At 47.7% G+C, this 24,594-nt stretch overlaps 1 protein-coding gene across 1 annotated transcript in view; it reads left to right on the top strand.

Moving 5' to 3' along the window:
- The first annotated feature begins 9,457 nt into the window (after window positions 1-9,457).
- The window catches only part of GGCX (gamma-glutamyl carboxylase), a 68,303-nt gene continuing 53,166 nt past the window's right edge, over window positions 9,458-24,594 (top strand). The window contains exons 1-2 of the mRNA XM_040345966.1: window positions 9,458-9,587; window positions 12,961-13,179. Coding sequence (XP_040201900.1) covers window positions 9,566-9,587; window positions 12,961-13,179 — 241 coding nt within the window. The 5' untranslated portion in view covers window positions 9,458-9,565. The remainder of the gene's footprint in view (window positions 9,588-12,960; window positions 13,180-24,594) is intronic.

The raw sequence follows: 24,594 nt of genomic DNA, 5'->3' as shown, positions 1-24,594 counted from the left end.
ACTGCTCAGATAAGAATTCCTATATAGGAATGACTGGTTTGCTACTTGAGGATTCTACTCACCAGATGATCCAGAGCTTGCAAATAGGTGGGGTGTCATTTGTTTGAATGGCACCCTGATGCACTAAAGCAGTTGTATTGTATCGCACAATAAGGTACAGATCTAAAGCATTAATAAAAAAAAAAAAAAATCATGTTATTTAAATGATGCATTTTAGCGCATAGGTAACCTTTTCAAAATAAACATATGGGCGTTAGTTAATGCATTGCAATAAGGCCCTATTCACATATAGTGATTTGGAATTGCGGGCAAAATCATGGCGATGAAAGTGCTTCCATTTTATACTACATATATACAGTATTTACAAAACAAGGTGCATAAAGACATGGATGAGTGAGTTTGGGTTGGAGGAACTTGACTGGCCTGCACAGAGTCCTGACCTCAGCCCGATAGAACACCTTTGTGCAATCCACCATACCCATATTATTGTTGAATAAAAAATATATTGTAATCCATTTCCAACAACAGCGTCCTTCAACACAAGCCTTGTTAAAGTGGAAGTCCATGCTAAAACTAAAATCCCTGCATCTATAGCCACCTACATTCTAACACTAACCTATCTCGCCCTGTAAAGAAAAAATCTGTGTACATACTTTTTCTGCAGGCGATCCGACCCGATCTCCAGCTCTGATCCCACACTGAGCTGTCAGCCGCGGCTTCTCTGTGGAGGCGGGTGCAGAGGACATGTCCGACAATGGAAGCCCCATAGTAACTCTATGGGTGACGTCACTCCCCATTCATTTCATAGCCTTTGTAGGACACGTAGTCAGCAGAGTTTCTGCTACTGGAGATCGGGTCAGAACGGCTTCAGAAAAGGTATGTATACTAATTTTTTCTTACAGGACTAGATAGGTTAGTGTTAGAATGTTGGTGGCTATAGATGCAGAACCTACTTTCTCTGCGATTACAGCTGCAAGTCTTTTTGGGGATGTCTCTACCAGCTTTGCACATCTAGAGAGTGACATTTTTGCCCATTATTCTTTGCAAAATAACTCAAGCTCTGTCAGATTGGATGGAGAGCGTCTGTGACCAGCAATTTTCAAGTCTTTCCACAGATTCTCAATTGGATTTAGGTCTGGACTTTGACAGAGCAATTTTAACACATGAATATGCTTTGATCTAAACCAGGGGTCTCAAACTCAAATTACCTAAGGGCCACAAGACAAGTTTCCATATCCCATGGAGGGCCGCATGCAAACTTTCAAACTTCAAAAACAGTACTGGTGTCAGCGAACGCATTATTAACCCTGACCATTACACTGCACACTGACCACTACACTACACACTGACCACTCACCATTAGGGTGACCACATTTCCAAACTGCCATTCAGGGACACCCCCCCCCCCCAAAAAAAAAGATGTTTTTTTACATATTTTTTGCCCGATTTTGGAGGCAGGGGCGTATCATGAAATCAGCGGGCCCGTGTGTTCCATCAAATGCACCTACTGTTCCCCATCAAATGCCGCCACTGTGCCCCATCAAATGCCATCACTGTGCCCCATCAAATGCCATCACTGTGCCCCATCAAATGCCATCACTGTGCCCCATCAAATGCCATCACTGTGCCCCATCAAATGCCATCACTGTGCCCCATCAAATGCCGCCACTGTGCCCCATCAAATGCCATCACTGTGCCCCATCAAATGCCATCACTGTGCCCCATCAAATGCCATCACTGTGCCCCATCAAATGCCATCACTGTGCCCCGTCAAATGCCATCACTGTGCCCCGTCAAATGCCATCACTGTGCCCCGTCAAATGCCGCCACTTTGCCCCGTCAAATGCCGCCACTGTGTCCAGCAATTGCCGCCAGTGTGCCCCATCAGATTCTGCCAGTGTGTCCATCAATTTTCGCTATTGTGCCCCATCAGATGCTGCCAGTGTGCTGATCAATTGCCGCTACTGTGCCCCATCAGATGCTGCCAGTGTGCCCATCAATTGTTTCTACTGTGCCCTTCAGATGCTGCCAGTGTGCCCATCAATTGTCACTACTGTGCCCCATCAGATGCTGCCAGTGTGCCCATGAATTTTCGCTACAGTGCCCCATCAAATGCTGCCAGCCAGTGTCAATTGCCCCTATTTGCTCACCTTTTAATATGATATGAAGATGAAGTCTGCATTTGGTGGTGGGGCAGGGCAGTCTTCAGCCAGCGCCGGCCGGTCTTCTCTAACTCAGACAGGAGGACTCAGGAGGAGGCAGTGAGCCTACCTGGGCCCTGGAGGAGGATGACAGTCGCGGCGGCGACAGCAGTGCACTGAGTGCAGGGCAGGCAGCGGGAGGTCGGGACGGACCGGGTCCAGGCTGAGCAGCCGAGGTCACTCGCTGGGCTGCGCTGGGCAGTGAGCTGGAGCCTGGAGCAGTGGAGCGTGGAGGAGGTCGGAGGGCTCGGTCTGCGCCGCGGTAGGTGAGTGATGCTGAGCTGCTCTCTCTGCTTGCACCGCGGCTGAAGGAGGAGAGGAGGAGGAGGTGGGGGTGGAGTCGGAGCCTCAGAGAGAGCGGGGCATGGTAACGTCACTGGTTGCTACACGCCAAGCGGGGCGTCCCTAGCAACCAGTGATTTTGAATTATTTAATTACAGCGGCACTGCGGCAGTGAGTGTGGCAGGCTGTCAGGCAGTCCAAAGTGTTTGATTCCGGGATACTCTATTGTCCCGGATTGAAGGCTCCCGGGACACGGGACAGAAATTTAAATTACGGGACGATCCCGGGCAAACCGGGACACGTGGTCACCCTACTCACCATCAGGGTACAGCACATCAGGGCACAGGGCACAGCACACATGAGTGCACAGCGCACATCAGGGTACAAAGCCCAACACATCAGGGTACAGGGCACATCAAAGCACAGCACATAGGGGTACAGCACAACAGGCCACATCAGGGTGCACGGCACATCAGGGCAGGGCATATCAGGACAGGGCACATGGCACAGTGCAGGACATGGCATATCAGGGCACATGGCACATCAGGGTACAGGGCACATGAAACAGCACATCAGGGTACAAAGCCCAGCACATCAGGGTACATGGGGCACATGGCACATCAGGGTACATGGGCTATATCAGGGTACATGGGGCACAATCACGTCACATGGGGCATATCAGGGCACATGGGGCACATACGAGCACACCAGGGCACATGGGGCACATGAGAGCACATCAGGGCACAGCACATCAGGACAGGGCACATGGCACATCAGGGTACAGGACATGGCACATCAGGGCACAGCACATCAGGACAGGGCACATGGCACATCAGGGTACAGGGCACATGAAACAGCACATCAGGGTACAAAGCCCAGCACATCAGGGTACCCCATGTACCCCGATGTGCTGGGCTTTGTACCCTGATGTGCTGTTTCATGTGCCCTGTACCCTGATGTGCCATGTGCCCTGATGTGCTTGGCTTTGTACCCTGATGTGCTGTTTCATGTGCCCTGTACCCTGATGTGCCATGTGCCCTGTCCTGATGTGCTGTGCCATGTCCTGTACCCTGATGTGCCATGTGCCCTGTCCTGATGTGCTGTGCCCCATGTGCCCTGATGTGCTCTCATGTGCCCCATGTTCCCTGGTGTGCCCCATGTTCCCTGATTGTGCCCTGATGTGCTCTCATGTGCCCTATGGCACATCAGGGTACATGGGCCACATCAGGGCACAATCAGAGCACATGGGGCATAGCAGGGCACATACGAGCACATCAGGGCACAATCAGGGAACATGGGGCACATGAGAGCACATCAGGGCACATTGGGCACAGCACATCAGGACAGGGCACATGGCACATCAGGGTACAGGGCACAGGGTACCCTGATGTACAGAGCCCAGCACATGAGGGTACATGGGGCACATGAGGGCAAATGGCACATTGGGGCATATGAGGGTACATGGGGCACGTCAGGGCACATGAGAGCACATCAGGGCACATGAGAGCACATCAGGGCACATGAGAGCACATCAGGGCACAATCAGGGCACATCAGGGCACATGAGAGCACATCAGGGCACATGAGAGCACATTAGGGCACAATCAGGGCACATGAGAGCACATCAGGGCACATGAGAGCACACCAGGGCACAGGTCAGCATTTACTTGTTGTTTTCTTCAAAGGCAGAGTAGCGCAGGAAGCGTCTGTCATAAGTTCACTTGTCTCTCATGTCACGCTGCTACTCCCCGGCAGCCCCCCCTCTTCTCATCCATCTCAGATAATGTCACAAGCAAATGGGGATGGACAAGAAGAGAGGAGGGGCCGCCGGGGAGTAGCAGTGTGACATGAGAGACAAGTGAACTTATGACAGACGCTTCCTGCGATACTCGCGGGCCATTTAAAACCGGTCCACGGGCCGCAAATGGCCCGCGGGCCGGTACTTTGAGACCCCTGATCTAAACCATTTCATTGTAGATATGACTGTATGTTTAGGGTTGTTGTCCTGCTGGAAGGTGAACCTCCGCCGCAATCTCAAGTCTTTTGCAGACTCTAATGCCTTGAACACACGAGCGGAATTTCAGACGGAAAAAGTCAGATAGAAGCTTTTCATCGGATATTCCGTCCGTGTGTATGCTCCATCTGAAATTCTGACGGAATTAGATAGAGAACATGTTCTCAATTTGTCCGATGAAAAAAACGTCTATCGGAATTTCCGTTCATCTGGATAAAATTCCAACGGACTAAAAATCACACATGCTCGGAATCAAGTCGACGCATGCTCGGAAGCATTGAACCTAATTTTTCTCGGCTCGTCGTAGTGTTGTACATCGCCGCGTTCTTGACGGTCGGAATTTGGTGTGACCGTGTGTATGCAAGACAGCTTAAGCGGAATTCCGTCGGAAAAACCATCCAAGTTTAGTCGGACGGAAAAAACAATTGTGTGTACTGGGCATAACAGGGTTTCTTCTAAGATTGCTTTTCTAAGCAAAGGGCCAGTGTACTGTTCTCCAGACTTTAGGGGGCCAGGGCTGTGGCCAGTGGGAGTAGAAAATGTTTATGTCCACCGGCGTCGGTGGACATAAACAGTGCCATATTATTGGTTTTCTAGTTCAAAAATTGTATTCAGTTGTACATATGCCATCTCACACAATGCCATGTAAGAAAAGGAGGTGAAGATTTACTTGCAGGGGGAAGTATCAGAGATATATAATAACATAGACATAAGTGGGTAGCTCTTCACAGTACATGTGGATTCAATAGAATGCAACAAGTTGATGGCAACAACAGAGAGTAAAATTGGTTTTAATGGGAGGAATAGTGCCCCATCGATGGTGTCAGTGGGTAGGAATAATGCCCCATCAATGGTGACACAGAGAGGAAGGTGCCCTATCATTGGTGTCAGTGGGAAGAATTGTGCCCCATCATTGGTGTCAGTAGGAGGAATGGTGCCTTATCATTGGTATCAGAGGGAGGATTAATTCCCATCATTGGTGTCAGTGGGAGGAATAGTTCCCCATCATTGGTATCAATGGCAGGAATAGTTCCCAATCATTGGTATCAGTGGGAGGATTAGTTCCCAATCATTGGTGTCAGTGGGAGGAATAGTTCCCAATCATTGGTGTCAGTTGGTGGAATAGTTCCCAATCATTGGTGTCAGTGGGAGGAATAATTCTCAATCATTGGTGTCAGTTGGTGGAATAGTTCCCCATCATTGGTGTCAGTTGGTGGAATAGTTCCCATCATTGGTGTCAGTTAGAGGAATAGTTCCCAATCATTATGGGAGAGTTCCCCCCCGGTGTGGTTTTTAGGCAGCAGGGTTCAATGATTACAAACAATGTATAATAAAATAATTTTATTTGATGTAAACATATGGCATGATCATGACAATTAAGATATAAGCTCTGGTAATGAAGAATATTGAGGTCTATACACAAAGGTGCAAACACAAAATTGTTATACAGCTAGACATATTACATGCATCTGTTTATATACAGCACTGACGCGTTTCAACCCCAGATGGGGTCTTCTTCAGAGGTTTGGTTTGCTGTAAGAAATTACATAATACATTTTAATTCTTGCCCTGGTATATTCCAAAATGGCAAAAAATATATGAAGTGCATAGTTACCAATTATCTGTGTATAGAAGAGGATCCTTCTTAAACCACTAAAAAGGCTTTAAAGATCCCGATTGGTGTCAGTGGGAGGAATAGTTCCCAATCATTGGTGTCAGTGGGAGGAATAGTTCCCAATCATTGGTGTCAGTGGGAGGAATAGTTCCCAATCATTGGTGTCAGTGGGAGGAATAGTTCCCAATCATTGGTGTCAGTGGGAGGAATAGTTCCCAATCATTGGTGTCAGTGGGAGGAATAGTTCCCAATCATTGGTGTCAGTGGGAGGAATAGTACCCCATCATTGGTGTCAGTGGGAGGAATAGTTCCCAATCATTGGTGTCAGTTGGTGGAATAGTTCCCCATCATTGGTGTCAGTGGGAGGAATAGTTCCCAATCATTGGTGTCAGTGGGAGGAATAGTACCCCATCATTGGTGTCAGTGGGAGTAATAGTTCCCAATCATTGGTGTCAGTTGGTGGAATAGTTCCCAATCATTGGTGTCAGTTGGTGGAATAGTTCCCAATCATTGGTGTCAGTGGGAGGAATAGTTCCCAATCATTGGTGTCAGTTGGTGGAATAGTTCCCAATCATTGGTGTCAGTGGGAGGAATAGTACCTCATCATTGGTGTCAGTGGGAGGAATAGTTTTCAATCATTGGTGTCAGTGGGAGGAATAGTTCCCAATCATTGGTGTCAGTTGGTGGAATAGTTCCCAATCATTGGTGTCAGTGGGAGGAATAGTACCTCATCATTGGTGTCAGTGGGAGGAATAGTTCTCAATCATTGGTGTCAGTGGGAGGAATAGTTCTCAATCATTGGTGTCAGTGGGAGGAATAGTTCTCAATCATTGGTGTCAGTTGGTGGAATAGTTCCCAATCATTGGTGTCAGTTGGTGGAATAGTTCCCAATCATTGGTGTCAGTGGGAGGAATAGTTCCCAATCATTGGTGTCAGTTGGTGGAATAGTTCCCAATCATTGGTGTCAGTTGGTGGAATAGTTCCCAATCATTGGTGTCAGTTGGTGGAATAGTTCCCAATCATTGGTGTCAGTGGGAGGAATAGTTCCCAATCATTGGTGTCAGTTGGTGGAATAGTTCCCAATGATTGGTGTCAGTTGGTGGAATAGTTCTCAATTATTGGTGTCAGTTGGTGGAATAGTTCCCAATCATTGGTGTCAGTTGGTGGAATAGTTCCCAATCATTGGTGTCAGTGGGAGGAATAGTACCTCATCATTGGTGTCAGTGGGAGGAATAGTTCTCAATCATTGGTGTCAGTGGGAGTAATAGTTCCCAATCATTGGTGTCAGTTGGTGGAATAGTTCCCAATCATTGGTGTCAGTTGGTGGAATAGTTCCCAATCATTGGTGTCAGTGGGAGGAATAGTACCTCATCATTGGTGTCAGTGGGAGGAATAGTACCTCATCATTGGTGTCAGTGGGAGGAATAGTTCTCAATCATTGGTGTCAGTTGGTGGAATAGTTCCCAATCATTGGTGTCAGTGGGAGTAATAGTTCTCAATCATTGGTGTCAGTTGGTGGAATAGTTCCCAATCATTGGTGTCAGTGGGAGTAATAGTTCCCAATCATTGGTGTCAGTTGGTGGAATAGTTCCCAATCATTGGTGTCAGTTGGTGGAATAGTTCCCAATCATTGGTGTCAGTGGGAGGAATAGTACCTCATCATTGGTGTCAGTGGGAGGAATAGTACCTCATCATTGGTGTCAGTGGGAGGAATAGTTCTCAATCATTGGTGTCAGTTGGTGGAATAGTTCCCAATCATTGGTGTCAGTGGGAGTAATAGTTCTCAATCATTGGTGTCAGTTGGTGGAATAGTTCCCAATCATTGGTGTCAGTGGGGAGGAATAGTTCTCAATCATTGGTGTCAGTTGGTGGAATAGTTCTCAATTATTGGTGTCAGTTGGTGGAATAGTTCCCAATCATTGGTGTCAGTTGGTGGAATAGTTCTCAATTATTGGTGTCAGTTGGTGGAATAGTTCCCAATCATTGGTGTCAGTTGGTGGAATAGTTCCCAATCATTGGTGTCAGTGGGAGGAATAGTACCTCATCATTGGTGTCAGTGGGAGGAATAGTTCTCAATCATTGGTGTCAGTGGGAGGAATAGTTCTCAATCATTGGTGTCAGTGGGAGGAATAGTTCTCAATCATTGGTGTCAGTTGGTGGAATAGTTCCCAATCATTGGTGTCAGTTGGTGGAATAGTTCCCAATCATTGGTGTCAGTGGGAGGAATAGTACCTCATCATTGGTGTCAGTGGGAGGAATAGTACCTCATCATTGGTGTCAGTGGGAGGAATAGTTCTCAATCATTGGTGTCAGTTGGTGGAATAGTTCCCAATCATTGGTGTCAGTGGGAGTAATAGTTCTCAATCATTGGTGTCAGTTGGTGGAATAGTTCCCAATCATTGGTGTCAGTGGGAGTAATAGTTCCCAATCATTGGTGTCAGTGGGGAGGAATAGTTCTCAATCATTGGTGTCAGTTGGTGGAATAGTTCTCAATTATTGGTGTCAGTTGGTGGAATAGTTCTCAATCATTGGTGTCAGTTGGTGGAATAGTACCTCATCATTGGTGTCAGTTGGTGGAATAGTTCCCAATCATTGGTGTCAGTTGGTGGAATAGTTCCCCAAGGGCCATATGAAGGAAAAGGGCCGCAGTTTGGAGACGACTGCTCTAAAGATAACTAAAGATCTATATAAAGGAATCAGGGGACCTCTTTCCCCCTGATCCCTCTAGTGATGCACCCCAGAATTCTATTAGCTTCCCCCATTCCCAGACCACACTGTTTGCTCATATAATAATCGCCCCCATATGTTTTCCTCCCCCGGTTCTGGCCTACGCTGTACCCCCAAAATTCTCCTATCATAGGATCTGCATTATTTTACATGTGAAGACATGGAACTTCCTTTGCTTTCACCAATCTTCCAGCATTACCAGATCATTGATAAATGTCCAGACCCAGGCTCCAGGGATAATAACCTTACTGCACCTCCTTTGTGTCATCAGGAAAAATACAAACATTCTTGCAGTCTGTCAGCGGCTCCTTCTAGAAAACTGTCTCTTACAACCTGAAAAATAAACATTTCATAAAGAGTTACTTCTGAAATCCACGAACAGTCCCAGATCTCCTCCACTTTATAGATCAGAAGGGGAATCTGTACAGACATTGTTCTTCCCGATGACGTCCGCTAGGGGGCTCTATGCTTTCTATCTGCCAGCACGGCATAGACTTCCCAAGAAAACATCAAATTACACAATCGCAGGTTTGTTAGGTACCAGCCAGTACCCGACGTTAGACACGCCTCTCGTGGAAAATTGACCAATCATCGAACAGCCAAATCCAGAATCGCATCGAGGTGTGGAACGCAGGCGGAAGCGCTGTACTACAGTGCGCATGCGCGCAGAGTGGGACACGGTGGTGCCTTAGTGGCACTTTTGGAAAAGAGTTCACAGGAGGCTACAATGGAGAAGGCTCAGAGTGCAGGTAAATGAATGGGGGGAGATGGACAGCCTACATGATAACCGAGACAGGGCAGTCACTGTGCTCTGACATGTCTGTACACATGACACAGAGAGGAAGGTGCAGAAGAAGGGGTGACCTGGAGGGGAAGGTGCAGAGAAAGGGGGGACACAGAGAGGAAGGTGCAGAGGAAGGGGGACACGGAGAGGAAGGTGCAGAGGAAGGGGGGACATGGAGGGGAAGGTGCAGAGGAAGGGGTGACATGGAGGGGATGGTGCAGAGGAAGGGGGGACACAGAGGGGACGGTGCAGAGGAAGGGGTGATATGGAGGGGAAGGTGCAGAGGAAGGGGTGACATGGAGGGGAAGGTGCAGAGGAAGGGGGGACATGGAGGGGAAGGTGCAGAGGAAGGGGGGACATGGAGGGGAAGGTGCAGAGGAAGGGGGGACACAGAGAGGAAGGTGCAGAAGAAGGGGTGACCTGGAGGGGAAGGTGCAGAGAAAGGGGGGACACAGAGAGGAAGGTGCAGAGGAAGGGGGACACGGAGAGGAAGGTGCAGAGGAAGGGGGGACATGGAGGGGAAGGTGCAGAGGAAGGGGTGACATGGAGGGGATGGTGCAGAGGAAGGGGGGACACAGAGGGGACGGTGCAGAGGAAGGGGTGATATGGAGGGGAAGGTGCAGAGGAAGGGGTGACATGGAGGGGAAGGTGCAGAGGAAGGGGGGACATGGAGGGGAAGGTGCAGAGGAAGGGGGGACATGGAGGGGAAGGTGCAGAGAAAGGGGGGACACAGAGAGGAAGGTGCAGAGGAAGGGGGACACGGAGAGGAAGGTGCAGAGGAAGGGGGGACATGGAGGGGAAGGTGCAGAGGAAGGGGTGACATGGAGGGGATGGTGCAGAGGAAGGGGGGACACAGAGGGGACGGTGCAGAGGAAGGGGTGATATGGAGGGGAAGGTGCAGAGGAAGGGGTGACATGGAGGGGAAGGTGCAGAGGAAGGGGGGACATGGAGGGGAAGGTGCAGAGGAAGGGGGGACATGGAGGGGAAGGTGCAGAGGAAGGGGGGACACAGAGAGGAAGGTGCAGAAGAAGGGGTGACATGGAGGGGAAGGTGCAGAAGAAGGGGTGACATGGAGGGGAAGGTGCAGAGGAAGGGGGGACACAGAGAGGAAGGTGCAGAGGAAGGGGGGACACAGAGGGGACGGTGCAGAGGAAGGGGTGATATGGAGGGGAAGGGGGGACACGGAGAGGAAGATGCAGGGGAAGGGGGGACACGGAGAGGAAGATGCAGGGGAAGGGGGGACACGGAGAGGAAGATGCAGGGGAAGGGGGGACACGGAGAGGAAGGTGCAGGGGAAGGGGGGACACGGAGAGGAAGATGCAGGGGAAGGGGGGACACGGAGAGGAAGATGCAGGGGAAGGGGGGACACGGAGAGGAAGATGCAGGGGAAGGGGGGACACGGAGAGGAAGATGCAGGGGAAGGGGGGACACGGAGAGGAAGATGCAGGGGAAGGGGGGACACGGAGAGGAAGATGCAGGGGAAGGGGGGACACGGAGAGGAAGATGCAGGGGAAGGGGGGACATGGAGAGGATGGTGCAGAGGAAGGGGGACACGGAATGGACGGTGCAGGGGAAGGGGGGACACAGAGAGGAAGGGGTGACATGGAGAGGAAGGTGCAGCGGAAGGGGGGATGTGGAGGGGAAGGTGCAGAGGAAGGGGGGACACAGAGGGGAAGGTGCAGCGGAAGGGGGGATGTGGAGGGGAAGGTGCAGAGGGGGAGTGGAAGGGAAGGTGCAGAGGAAGGGGGGGACACAGATGAGAATGGCTGACAGAGGGGAAAAAAAGACAGCAAGCTATATTCTCTAATGATATGGAAGTATGAAAAGGTGGTCACGTGATGCTTTTTCCTTTACTATGACGTATATTATCAAAAGAAATTACGTAATCTCCATTATTAAAGCGGGGGTTCACCCTTAGAGGGCACTTTTCCCCCTTAGATTCCTGCTCGTTATTACTAGGGGAATCGGCTATTTATTTTAAAATATGTGCAGTACTTACCCGTTTACGAGACGCATCCTCTCCGTCGCTTCCGGGTATGGGCTTCGGGAATGGGCGTTCCTTCTTGATTGACAGGTTTCCGAGAGGCTTCCGACGGTCGCATCCATCGCGTCACGATTTTCCGAAAGAAGCCGAACGTCGGTGCGCAGGCGCAGTATAGAGCCGCACCGACGTTCGGCTTCTTTCGGCTACGAGTGACGCGATGGATGCGACCGTCGGAAGCCTCTCGGAAGGCTGTCAATCAAGAAGGAACGCCCGCTCCCGAAGACCCATGCCCGGAAGCGACGGAAGAAGATGCAGCTCGAAAACGGGTAAGTACTGCACATATTTTAATATAAATAGCCGATTCCCCTAGACCGAACGAGCAGGAAGCTAAGGGGAGATTTTTTTTATTTTTTAAATGGGTGAACTCCCGCTTTAAGCAAGAAAGCCCAAAAACCAGAAGGTGGAATGTGTGGGCAATATAATCCAGAATGTGGAGTATTGCACAACAGGGTGAAATCTATTAGTGCCAACTGAATGAAAGATCCCAAATAGATGTGGGCTGTAATTCCTGGAGACTGACAAAGACTGTAGGGAGGTGTGTGTTATATGGAGACTGGCACAGGTGGGGTGTTGTATGGAGACTGGCACAGGTGGGGTGTTGTATGGAGACTGGCACAGGTGGGGTGTTGTATGGAGACTGGCACAGGGGGTGTGTTATATGGAGACTGGCACAGGGGGTGTGTTGTATGGAGACTGGCACAGGGGAGGTGTTGTATGGAGACTGGCAATCTGTGGATGTTGGCAGGGAGGGGTGCATTATTATGGGCAGGGAGGTACACTGGGGTTTATTTAGTAAAGCTGAAGAGTGCAGAATCAAGCTCACTTCTGCATAGAAACCAATCAGCTTGTTCAATTAAGCTTTGGCAATAAAACCTGGAACCTGATTGGTTTCTCTGCAGAAGTAAGACTTATTTTGCGCACTCCAGCTTTGTAATAAACCCCGCTGTGTGTAGAGCGAAGAGAGGGGGTGCACTTTGTGGACAATGATCGGGATTCCATATTGTGAGACCAAAATATTTCTATCTCTTCCATCTATTTGATCCTCTGCCTTTGTAACCAAATCTGACAGAGTTGGCCCCCTGGTGCCTGTATGCGGGTAGACCGACAACTGCCACGTTCTAGCTTGCTTGTGGTTGGCTGTTTGGCAGGAAATCTTAGCAGTGGACATTGCAGATGCTGATCTTTCAGAATGCTTTATCACTGCTAATTTATGTTGAAGTCTGCGTCTGGAGTGTCCATTGCTCTAGGGTCCAGTTATGTAGCCAACTATCTTATCAAGATTTTCTTTTTCCAGCTACCCTGAAATCGGAAGCATCCCAAGTTAGGCGGCGTAAAAATCCCAATGCGGGTGCATCAGAGAGAGCGGTGGCACGACCGCGGCAGGAACAGAGGAGCTTCATGAAGCGGGTGTTTGGTTTTGAATGCTCCGATTTGTCCAGCTGGCAGCGATTTGTCAGCCTGATGAACCGACCAACTGATCCCGCTGGTCTCGGCGTATTCCGCTTCCTCTTTGGTGAGTTTTCACACTTTCGCTATGTTCCGTGTAGTAATAATGATGTTAAATCTAGTCAGTTCATTTTTTTTTTTCTATGCTTGCGTCTGTTTCCTTTCCTTGCACTTCCCTTTCTTGTTTCCTATCTACCTTAGAGGCGTAGGTTTCCACAGCCGCTCCATGAAAACGCATCCAAAGGATATCCTCTCTGAGTAATGATCACACATCCAGAGGCCTCTGTATTGTGCTGCTGAGCTTTCTGTTAATGCATTGTTACTGTAGACATTATAACCATACAGACTTTGGTAAGAAAGGACTAAAGGAATCAAAAAGCCCTCAAAACAAATCAGTGCATTGCACAGTAAAGCCGTCCTAAAACAGAAGATATTCACATGTCTTATCACATATCCCCAAAATAAGAGGATTATTCCGCATGTCAGGAGGGTGGTCCAAGCCAGGCAAATCTTTTTGTCCCCTCAGCCAGATGTACATAAAGAAACCCTGGTGTATAGTGCAAATGTAGTCTAATATTGGAAAATCTATTAAAAAAGGAATTGGTACCACATCCTTCCTATATACCAATATGGAAAAAAAATCTAACACATGGGACTTTGGAGGCACACCATGTTACAGTAAAGCAGAGTTCCAGCCTTTTTATGTTTATTAAAAGTCAGCAGATACAAAAAGTGTAGCTGCTGACTTTTAATAAACCGACACTTACCTGCTCCACGGTCCAGCGATGCGGACGCCCGGAGCGTTGCTCCTCTCCGCCGGCGCCTCCATTCACACTGTGGGCACCCCGGCCGTGACGGCTTTCGGCTTCATGGCCGGACACTCACTGCGCATGCACGAGTCGCGCTGTGCTCTAGGAGTGGACAGGCGATCTCCTGGGACCTGTCACGTGTCCCAGGAGATCGCCTAGAGCAGTGGTTCTCAACCTGGGGGTCGGGACCCCCTTGGGGTTAAATTATGATTTGCCAGGGGTCACCAAATCCTGGGCTGTTCCTGAAGCCTGCACTGTTCTCCCAGGAAGGGAGATGATAAAAGGGGGAGGAACAAAGAAAAAGGGAGAGAAAGGGAAAAAAAGAGAGAGCAAGAAAGACAGTTAGAGAGAGCGATGGGGGGGGGGGGGGAAACAAGGAATTAGGATAGAGAGAGATGAAAGGGAAAGAAAGGAGAACCAAGAGAAAGAGTGGAACACCCTAAAATGTACTATAAGGGGTTTTAATACTGTACGAGTGGAAGGCACTCAGGGAGCGATAAATGTCCATGGGTTAGGGGCGCAAATTACTCGTTTTGGGTGCTGACAACCCACACTATGAAAATAATTTTACTGTCAGGGGTCCCCACAACTTGAGAAATTTTATCAGGGGGTCATGGCACTAGAAGGTTGAGAACCACTGGCCTAGAGGGAGAGGCTGCCTAAGGCGAGAGGAGGAGTCGCCTAAGCGGCCCGTAGGTGGAAGTAGAAAGTGGGACAGAAAGTCCTACTTCTACCGAAGCCCCCACTCTCCCCCATAAAAATTACATGCCAAATGTGGCATGTAAGGGGTTGAGGAGTGCTTAAAGCGGAAGTTCCACTTTTGGGTGGATCTCCGCTTTAACATACAATCTCTTTATTCATAAACATGCATAAAATGTTTTCCATATTGTTGTACATAGTCTTATAAAGTGTCAAAGTACAAACATTAAAATCAACTTCTAATCGAACAATACAGTTGTATCATGTAATACCAGTATTTTATGACGCGTTTCATGGACTTCTTCAGGAAACAGCAATGTACAGTACTATTCACAGAATTATCTAGACAAAAACATGATATTAAAAATGAAATCATAAAACCTCTTAATATATTTGTATAAGTTTATCACTGTGGGTGAGGGAGGGGCAGGGGGAGAAGTCATGGATCTTAAAGGAGTTGTAAAGGGAAAAAAAAATTCACCTTAAAGCGGGGGTTCACCCAAAAAAAAAATGTTAACATTAGATTCAGCCGAGTTGTCAGAATGACAATCGGCTGTGTTTTTTTTTATGTCATCCCCATACATACCGTATTTTCACCGCCGCTTCCGGGTATGTCTTCTGCGGGACTGGGCGTTCCTAACTGATTGACAGGCTTCCGACCGTCGCATACTGCGCGTCACAAGTTGCCAAAAGAAGCCGAATGTCGGTGCGCAGGCGCTGTATAGAGCCGACTCGCAGTCCGGCAGTTTCGGCAACTCGTGACGCGCTGTATGCGGCGGTCAGAAGCCTGTAAATCAATTAGGAACGCCCAGTCCCGCAGAAGACATACCCGGAAGCGGCGGTGAAAATACGGTATGTACGGGGATAAAATTAAAAAAAAACAGCCGATTGTCATTCTGACAACTCGGCTGAATCTAATGTTAAAAAATTTTTTTTGGGTGAACCCCCGCTTTAATGCAATCTATGCATTAAGGTGAAAAAACATCTAATGTTGCGAGTTCCGTTTTACTTACCTGACCCATCGAAAGTCCCGCACTCAGTCCGGAGATCCTCTTCGCCTCTCAGCCTGGCCGCTGATTGGCTAGAGCGGATGGATTGAGAGCAGCGCAGCTATGGCCGCTCGCTGTATCACGGGAGCGTGCCCGCAAGGACTCCTCACCATGCAAGCTCTCTCGCATGAATGTGGTGAGTTCTTGCGGGGAGGACCAGAGACAGCCGCTGAGGGACCCCAGAAGACGTGGATTGGGGCCACTCTGTGTAAAACAAACTGCACAGAGGAGTTAAGTATAACATGTTTGTTATTTTAAAGAAAAACAATGTTCCGGTTCACACAGGGGCGGCACGACTTTGGGGGCGACTCGGCCAGGCGACATGAAGACGACATCTAAGGCGACTTGCAAAATGACTTCTGTATAGAAGTCAATGCAGGTCGCCCCCAAAGTAGTACAAGAACCTTTTTCTAAGTCGGAGCGACTTGCGTCGCTCCTATTAGAACGGTTCTATTCACTAGAATGGGACGCGACTTGTCAGGCGGCTGCGTCGCCTGACGAGTCGCCCCAGTGTGAACCGGGTCTTAGTAACCCTTTAACTGTAATAAGCCAGCCATACATGGATCGAAATTCAGCTGGTTCAACATCCTCGTTGTATGAGCACCGATCGACTATCGATTTGACTTGTGTACAACCAGCTTGAAGGGCTTTTCCCGAAAGATTAGTGCTGACAATCTATGTGGTTGATTTACTAAAACTGGAGAGAGTAAATCTGGTGCAGCTGTGCATGGTAGCCAATTGACTTCTAATTTCACCTTGTTCAATTAAGCTTTGACAAAAAACCTGCAAACTTATTGGTTTCTATGCAAACTGCACCAGATTTTGCACTCTCTAGTTTTAGTAAATCAACCTTAGGCCCCTTTCACATTAGCGGACCGTTCGTCCGTTTATTACAAGTCCGTTTACGGACTTGTGATGCATCCCTATGGGATCGCGTCCGTTAGCGGATGGAGCATCCGCTAACGTCTGCAACCATCCGCGTCCGTCGGGATCCGGTTTTTCGGACGGAAGAAAACTCTATTTTTGTTCCTTCCGGCGGAACGGATCGGATGAAGATGGACAGACGGTCCGTCTTCATCCGATTCCCCATAGGGGAGAGCGGAGGAAAGACAGGGCGGTCTCTGCACAGTGTGGGGGGACCGCCCTGTCCGCCGACAGCTCAACGGGATTACGGATGATCCCCGCTGAGCCGACGGACACACACGGAGCGGACACAAAAACAGTCCGCTCCGTGTGAAAGAGGCCTAACTGTGTTCTGCTGGCAGGAAAGGCTCCCCGTTGGCAGAAGAATACATAAGTGTAGCGCTTGAAATGATATAGTGAGTATCAAAATACCATAAAGTATGTGATAAAATAGAACACATGAAACATTAATAAATGTTAAACACAAATCAAAATATATATGTGAGTCCCTTGAAGTGAAGAGAACGGTGCCAACCTGGCAAAAAATCGATTGCACCTAATGTGATATCAAGTGAAGTATAAGGTCCAATAAGGCACAGTGTTATGATGATTAGATATGTGTAACGAAAATCGTCATCATCAACAAATCCTTCAGGTGAGTGAAAAAAAGTTTGTGACTTTTATAACGTGACAGTCCCACCACCGATAAAAGTGCAGGCTTACCGGAACTGATTGACCACTGATGGCGTATGCCAAAAGAGATCGATCAAGGCTTTATATGACAGATGTCAAGGCAATCCTTGGCAGGAAGCGTAGGCCCAATGGGTTGAAGTGTCTTTGGATGGAATAGGTCCCCAGGAATAAGCCGGAAGCTATGCTGGTGCTGGACTCCCGAGACCAATAAGCTCAGTGTAATGATAATGCGTAAAGAAAAGAAAAAGAAGGGGGGTGGCCACATAGCGTAACTCCGTATGATAAAAAATATGTATTTATTCACAGCTGACAAACTTACATTTGGCTGGAAGTAAAAGAGCTCTTGCATGCAAATAGGGCGACAGTGGAGTCCTCCCGACGCGTTTCGTGGTCAAAAGCACATCGTCTGGGGGACGATGTGTTTTTGGCCCCGACTCCACTGTCGGGAGGACTCCACTGTCGTCTGGGGGACGATCACTTTTCTTGGATCACTGGGGGACGGTCACTTTTTTTCACTCACCTGAAGGATTTGTTGATGATGACGATTTTCGTTACACATATCTAATCATCATAACACTGTGCCTTATTGGACCTTATACTTCACTTGATATCACATTAGGTGCAATCGATTTTTTGCCAGGTTGGCACCGTTCTCTTCACTTCAAGGGAATCACATATATATTTTGATTTGTGTTTAACATTTATTAATGTTTCATGTGTTCTATTTTATCACATACTTTATGGTATTTTGATACTCACTATATCATTTCAAGCGCTACACTTATGTATTCTTTTGTTATTTTGCTTTTTTGAACAAGCCGTGTCAGCAGCTACCATTACCGCATAATTGGCAGCGCAGTGTATCCACTCTTTTTTTGTCCCCGTTGGCAGAACACAATAGCTCAGCTTAAGACACCCCCCCCCCCCCCTATTAAAACTGACTGTGTTGATGGATGAATCAAGCGATTTTATTTCCTTTAACCTGTGGTGGAAGGAAAGAAATTGCATAATCTATGGCTTGCCCAAGACAGGCCGCAGATGATACTATTTTCTTTCCTGCAACCACAGGCTACGCGCGGGGAGGCGTTCCTGCCAGAACATTGATTGTTAGCGGCTGCAGCCACTGGAAATCGCATCCTAAAAATCCAACATGCTGGTTGTACCCAAGTTGATCGATGGATCGACTTGGGTACAATCAGCCTGCCCATACATGGTTTAAATCTTGGCTAGTCGCTGCCAGGGGCGGACTGACGACTCATGGGGCCCCCGGGCAATAGAAGATTATGGTGCCCCCGGGCTTACAGATGGCCACCAAGCCAGGAGGCATTACAGAGGCGGGGCAGCTAAAATCTCAGGATTTTCACATCAAAAGCATGTCGGTTTTGGAGATATCAGGGACAGATGTAAAAAAAAAACACAGATTTTTACATACTGTCCCTGGTTTTAATGAGCTTGGCAACCCTGATGGGGCCCCCTAGTGGCATGGGGCCCTCGGGCAGTGCCCGAGTGCCTCAATGGTCAGTCCGCCCCTGGTCCCTGCTAAACCAGTTGAGATCCGAACCATCTATGGCCGGCTTTAGTGCACAAGACCAATTGAGTACTGTCCATAAAACCTAAACGCTGGCCATACACCTATAGATTATCTGCAGATTTTGTATGGTTGGATGGAAAAAGTGCAACAGATTTCTCCATCTACGCTAAACTGTATGGGTGGAGGAATCTCCCACTGGGCCAAGCTTCAGTATCTTGCTAGTCAGCCCCACTGAATCTCAACCTAAACAATGCCTGCACCCAATCAGAATGTTCAGGTATTGTGAGAGCCAGCGGGGCCGACTAGCAAGATATGGAAGCTTGGGCCAGTGGGAGATTCTTCCATCCACACAGTTCAGCGTAGATGGAGGAATCTGTTCCACTTTTTCCATCTGACCATAGAAAATCTGCAGATAATCTATGCGTGTATGGCCAGTCTAACTTTCACATTTATAGGACAAGCTTTTAGAGTGTACCCACTTCAAGGTCCTGCTTGGACGTTGAAGAACGGGGTACACCCAAAAGCTTGCCCTGAAAATTTGGAAGTTGGTACAAATAAAAAAAAAAGAATCACGGACAGTACTCAATTATTCTTGTAGCCTAGCAGGAAAGTTGTCCGCACACAGGATCAAGGGTCATTCTCCTTTCTGGTGGGGGAGTATTGACTGGGCAGTGATGACCTAACCTTTCATACTGTTTGCCCAATGTGAGAGGTCAGCCATTTATACAAACACGGTAGATGTGGGAGTTACCTGACTGCATAGTGTAAAGATTTGTCTGCTCTGCTCCTGCAAGACACACGTCAGCCTCAAATAACATGGAGGGTCATATTAGGACGGCCTAAGGCTTCATGTATAGTAGCAGGATTGATCTGTCTGGTGAAGTCACTTGAATAAAAGTGTTTTTTTAATTTCAGTTTTTATGTCTTTATATGCTGTTTTCTGATTTACATTTGTTAACCACATACTGTTACATTTGTTTCCATGCATGAATACATCCTTCCTATAAAATAAACTGATAAAAAATGAACATACTTTCTTCTTTGTACACTCCTGGCATGAGTTGCACATAGAAGTGTTTTGTTAATCATGTGAATGGCACCATTCATAAACCATTCATGGGAATGTAGGCTATACCAAATCTTAATATAATAACACCAAACCAAGACCATCAAAGATGGTGATAAATAGGCCGCGGCACCTTTATTGGTGTAAATATAATACAAACATCGTAATATAAAATTAAAACGTATCTTTATTAAATTCCATCAATAAATAAATATTTAAAACTTAAATTATTTTCCAAATATTTCCAAATCTCACTCAGTCTTAGGACTCGAGCGAGTACCATAAATAAAAATATTAAACAAAAGTCCCCCCTTGATCCAAGGGTGACGAACCACATAAAAGGTGCTGCGACAGGGTGGGAGGGATGGGGGAGCTCTTCAATCCTTCAGGTAAAGTGCCTGACTGCCTTTGTGAGGGGGGGTTTATATACCCCCTGCTGCACGTGTATGACTCATGCAGTACACGTGATTTTCCCGCTCAAAAACACCTGTGTCCCATGTTCAAAAAACGTGACTTTCCCGCCCAAACTACCTCACAATCCTTAAGCCTCCTATTAACCCTTAAACTTTTAACAGTAAAAGTGGGATAGCCACAATCCCATGCTGTGGGCACCAATCATGCCCCCTTGCCCATTACCATTACACCTATTTTACCAAACGGCACATGCAGCACAAGCTGTGAGGATTTAGGGTTTCCAGTCCTGTGGGATCACTAAAGCCTTGTCTGCACCATATAGCTGCCATGAAGTGCATTTCCATGTTTGCTGTCTCCACTTTATGCTTGTTATGTGTTCCCATTCTAAGGCTGGGTTCACACTACGGTTTTCCCGTCCGTCAGCCGCATACGATTTATATGGAAAACCGTATGCGGCTGAAACGGACGGGAACGTATGGAACCGCACACATGTGCGTTTTCCATTAACATTAATGTTAAAGGAAAACGTATGCGTTTGCCATACTGTTTTAAAAACGACCGCAAAACCGTGGTTGAACACGGTTTTGCGGACGTTTAAAAAACGTTTTGCCAGCAAATCGTACGCACCCGGATGCATCTGAGTGCATACGATTTGCAATGCATTCTCTATCTATACGTTTTCCCGTCCGGGCCCGTACGTTTTCAATACTGAAATCGTATGCGGCTGACGGACGGGAAAACCGTAGTGTGAACCCAGCCTAATGCATACTTAAAAATATTTAAAATAAATGTTTTCTTACCTTTTCCCTATTTTTTTTTTAATTTAATACCCGGTCTATACATAGGACTCCTTGCAGCTTGAAACTGTTCAGTGTGCAAAAAGAGGAAAAATTCAGGATTTTAATTAAAGTGCATTAACATGAATTGTACCACCAAAGCTTTGAGATCCTTTGTTAACCACTTAACCCCCGGACCATATTGCTGGTCAAAGACCAGAGCACTTTTTGCGATTCGGCACTGCGTCGCTTTAACTGACAATTGCGCGGTCGTGAGACGTGGCTTCCAAACAAAATTGGCGTCCTTTTTTCCCCACAAATAGAGCTTTCTTTTGGTGGTATTTGATCACCTCTGCGGTTTTTAATTTTTGCGCTATAAACAAAAATAGAGCGACAATTTTGAAAAAAAATAATATTTTTTACTTTTTGCTATAATAAATATCCCCCAAAAATATATAAAAAAAAAAAACGTTTTTTCCTCAGTTTAGGCCGATATGTATTCTTCTACATATTTTTCGGGGGAAAAAAATGCAATAAGCGTTTATTGATTGGTTTGCGCAAAAATTATAGCGTTTACAAAATAGGGGGTATTTTTATGCATTTTTATTTATATTTTTTTTTCCTAGTAATGGCGGCGATCAGCGATTTTTTTTTTTTTTTTTTTTTTTTTTTTTTTTTTTCGGTACTGCGACATTATGGTAGACATTTCGGACACTTTTGACACATTTTTGGGACCATTGGCATTTTTATAGTGATCAGTGCTATAAAAATGCATTGGATTACTATAAAAATGGCAGTGAAGGGGTTAACACTAGGGGGCGGAGAAGGGGTTAAGTATGTTCCCTGGGGGTGTTCTAACTGTAGGGGGGTGGCCTCACTAGGGAAAATGACCGATGTTCTTTTCATACTTTGTATGAACAGAAGATCAGCATTTCTCTCCCTGACAGGACCGGGAGCTGTGTGTCCGGCGGCGATCACGCCCGCCGGGCACGGGAGTCGGGGGCGCCCCTAGTGGCCTGCGCGAGAGCCGACGTTATTGTACGGGCTCTCGCCCAGGGGAGCCGACCTGCCGCCGTAAAACGGCGGCTGGTCAGCAACCAGTTAAAGGGGTTGTAAGTTAAAAGTTTTTTCAGCGTAATGCATTCTGTGGATTATTGGGCCCCCCCGTTTACTTACCTGACCCCTCGAAAGTCCCGCGCCGTGAACGTGCAGGCTTCTCGGCTCATATATTGGTTGATTGAAAGCAGTGCAGCCATTGGCTTGCACTACTGTCAATCACATCCAATGACGTGGCGCGCCGGGGGGCAGGGCCGAGTGATACAGCCGGCGGCTATAGCCGCTGCTCACTGTATCACTGGAGCGTGCCGCAAGGACTAACCACCAATCGAGCTCGCATGAAGGTGGTTAGTTCTTGTGGGGAGGAGCCGAGACAGCCGCAGAGGGACCCCAGAAGACCAGGGTCGGGGCCACTCTGTGAAAAACGAGCTGCACAGTGGAGGCAAGTATAACATGTTTGTTAGTTAAAAAAAAAAAATGATCTTTAGTGTTCCTTTAAACCTGTTAAAGGGGCATGACCGAAAAAAGGTCTGCTGGTTGGCTCCCGGTCAGCGCTTTCAACCAATGGCTGAGAGCGCTGACCAGAGTGTTCTGGCGGGGGGGGGGGGCTGTCCCCCTGTGAGAACACAATAGAACAGCAAGGCAGATTTCTGTACTAATATCAGATAGTTAGTACAGCGGCTCGGACCTGAGCTGTCAGGTTTTCTTTTTGTTCAGCCCTACTGAAGGCTTAAGGCCTGTACACACAATCGGATTATCCAACGGGAATTGTGTGATGACGGGCTGTTGTCGGATAATCCGACCATTTGTATGCTCCATCGAACAATTGTTGTCAGATTTTCCCCCAACAAATGTGGGAAAACCTGCTTTAAAACTGTCCGCCGACAAATGTGTGTTGTCGGATTATCCGATCGTGTGTACAGAAGTCCATCCGACCAAAGTACAAACAGGCATGCTCCGAAGCAGTGCTAACCATAACACAACATTAGCAGAAGTTGCCCAAAGGGTGGCACTAATGAGCTGAAAAAACACGTTGTTTTGTGTTTGTTGGCCAACAATTCTTTGCCGTTTTGTATGCAAGACAAATTCCTGTCCAACGCTCTTCGGACAAAAGTCCTACGCTTTGTCCGCAGAAAATCCGATCGTGTGTACCAGGTTTTAGGCTGGCCATACACAGTTCGAATCTTGGCCACTTCAACGGGAACCAGTCGAGATTCGAACCGTTAATGGGCAGTCTGAATGTAAGTGGATCGATCAATCAACTTTGGTATAACCAGCCTGCCAGAATCTCTTGCGATTATAGCTAGAGGCTGCTATAGCCACTAGCAATAATCACTGTGTTCTCCTGGTGGGGGAAGCAGTCAGACAATTGCTGATTCTCCTGTCAGCACTGTCTGTGTTGATGGGGGAATCGTGCAAATTTATTTTCTGCAACCCGTGGTTGCAGGAAAGAAATTCACCCTGTGTATGGCCAGCCTTAAGAATAGAAGGGGTGCACATCCTAGATTACAAGATCTGTCAGCACAATACAGACAGGGGGCCAGATTCACATAGGTTACGCGGATCTTTAGATCCGCTAACCTATCTGATTTAAGATCCGCCGCCGCAAGTTTTCGAGGCAATTGGTTATTTCACAAAGCACTTACCTCAAAACTTGCGGCGCCGTATCGTAAATCCCCCGGCGGAATTCAAATTCCGCGGCTAGGGGGAGTGTACTATTCAAATCAGGAGCGTTCCCGCGCCGAACGAATAGCGCAGGCGCCGTCCGCAAATTTACCTAGCGTGCATTGCGCTAAATGACGTCGCAAGGACGTCATTGGTTTTGACGTGAACGTAAATGGCGTCCAGCCTCATTCACATTTTACGGAGTTACGCAAACAACGTAAAATGTTTAAATCGTGACGCGGGAACGACGGCCATACTTAACATTGGCTGCGCCTCATAGACCCAGGGGTAACTATCCGCCGGAAAAAGCCGAACGCAAACGACGTAAAAAAAAAGCACCGGGCGGTCGTTCGCGTCTGAATCGGCGTATCTCCTCATTTGCATATTCGTCGCGTAAATAAACCGAAACGCCACCTAGGGGCCGGCCTAGAATTGCAGCCTAAGATCCGACGGTGTAACAGTTACACCTGTCGGATCTTAGGCATATCTATGCGTAACTGATTCTATGAATCAGTCGCATAGATACGACCGACGAAACTCAGATACGACGGTGTATCAGGAGATACACCATCGTATCTCTATGTGAATCTGGCCCAGGGTCTCCTTTTTTAGTTGAAAATAATAAACATGTCATACTTGCCTACTTACCTGCTCTGTGCTCCTCCTCTTCTTGGATCCCCTGCTGGCATTCATGGCTCTTGTGCTTAATAAAAAGTAGCCTTCTATGGGGGCACTTGTGCAGACTCGGTCGCAGGCCTCGCTGTCTGCGTCTGTTGACACAGACAGCGGGGCTTGGCTTTGCCCCCCTGCTCTGTTGTCAT

Source organism: Rana temporaria, chromosome 3, assembly GCF_905171775.1.
Source record: "Rana temporaria chromosome 3, aRanTem1.1, whole genome shotgun sequence".
Taxonomy (NCBI): domain Eukaryota; kingdom Metazoa; phylum Chordata; class Amphibia; order Anura; family Ranidae; genus Rana; species Rana temporaria.
Note: the sequence above shows the minus strand (reverse complement) of the source record. Positions and strands in the feature narration are given on the sequence as shown.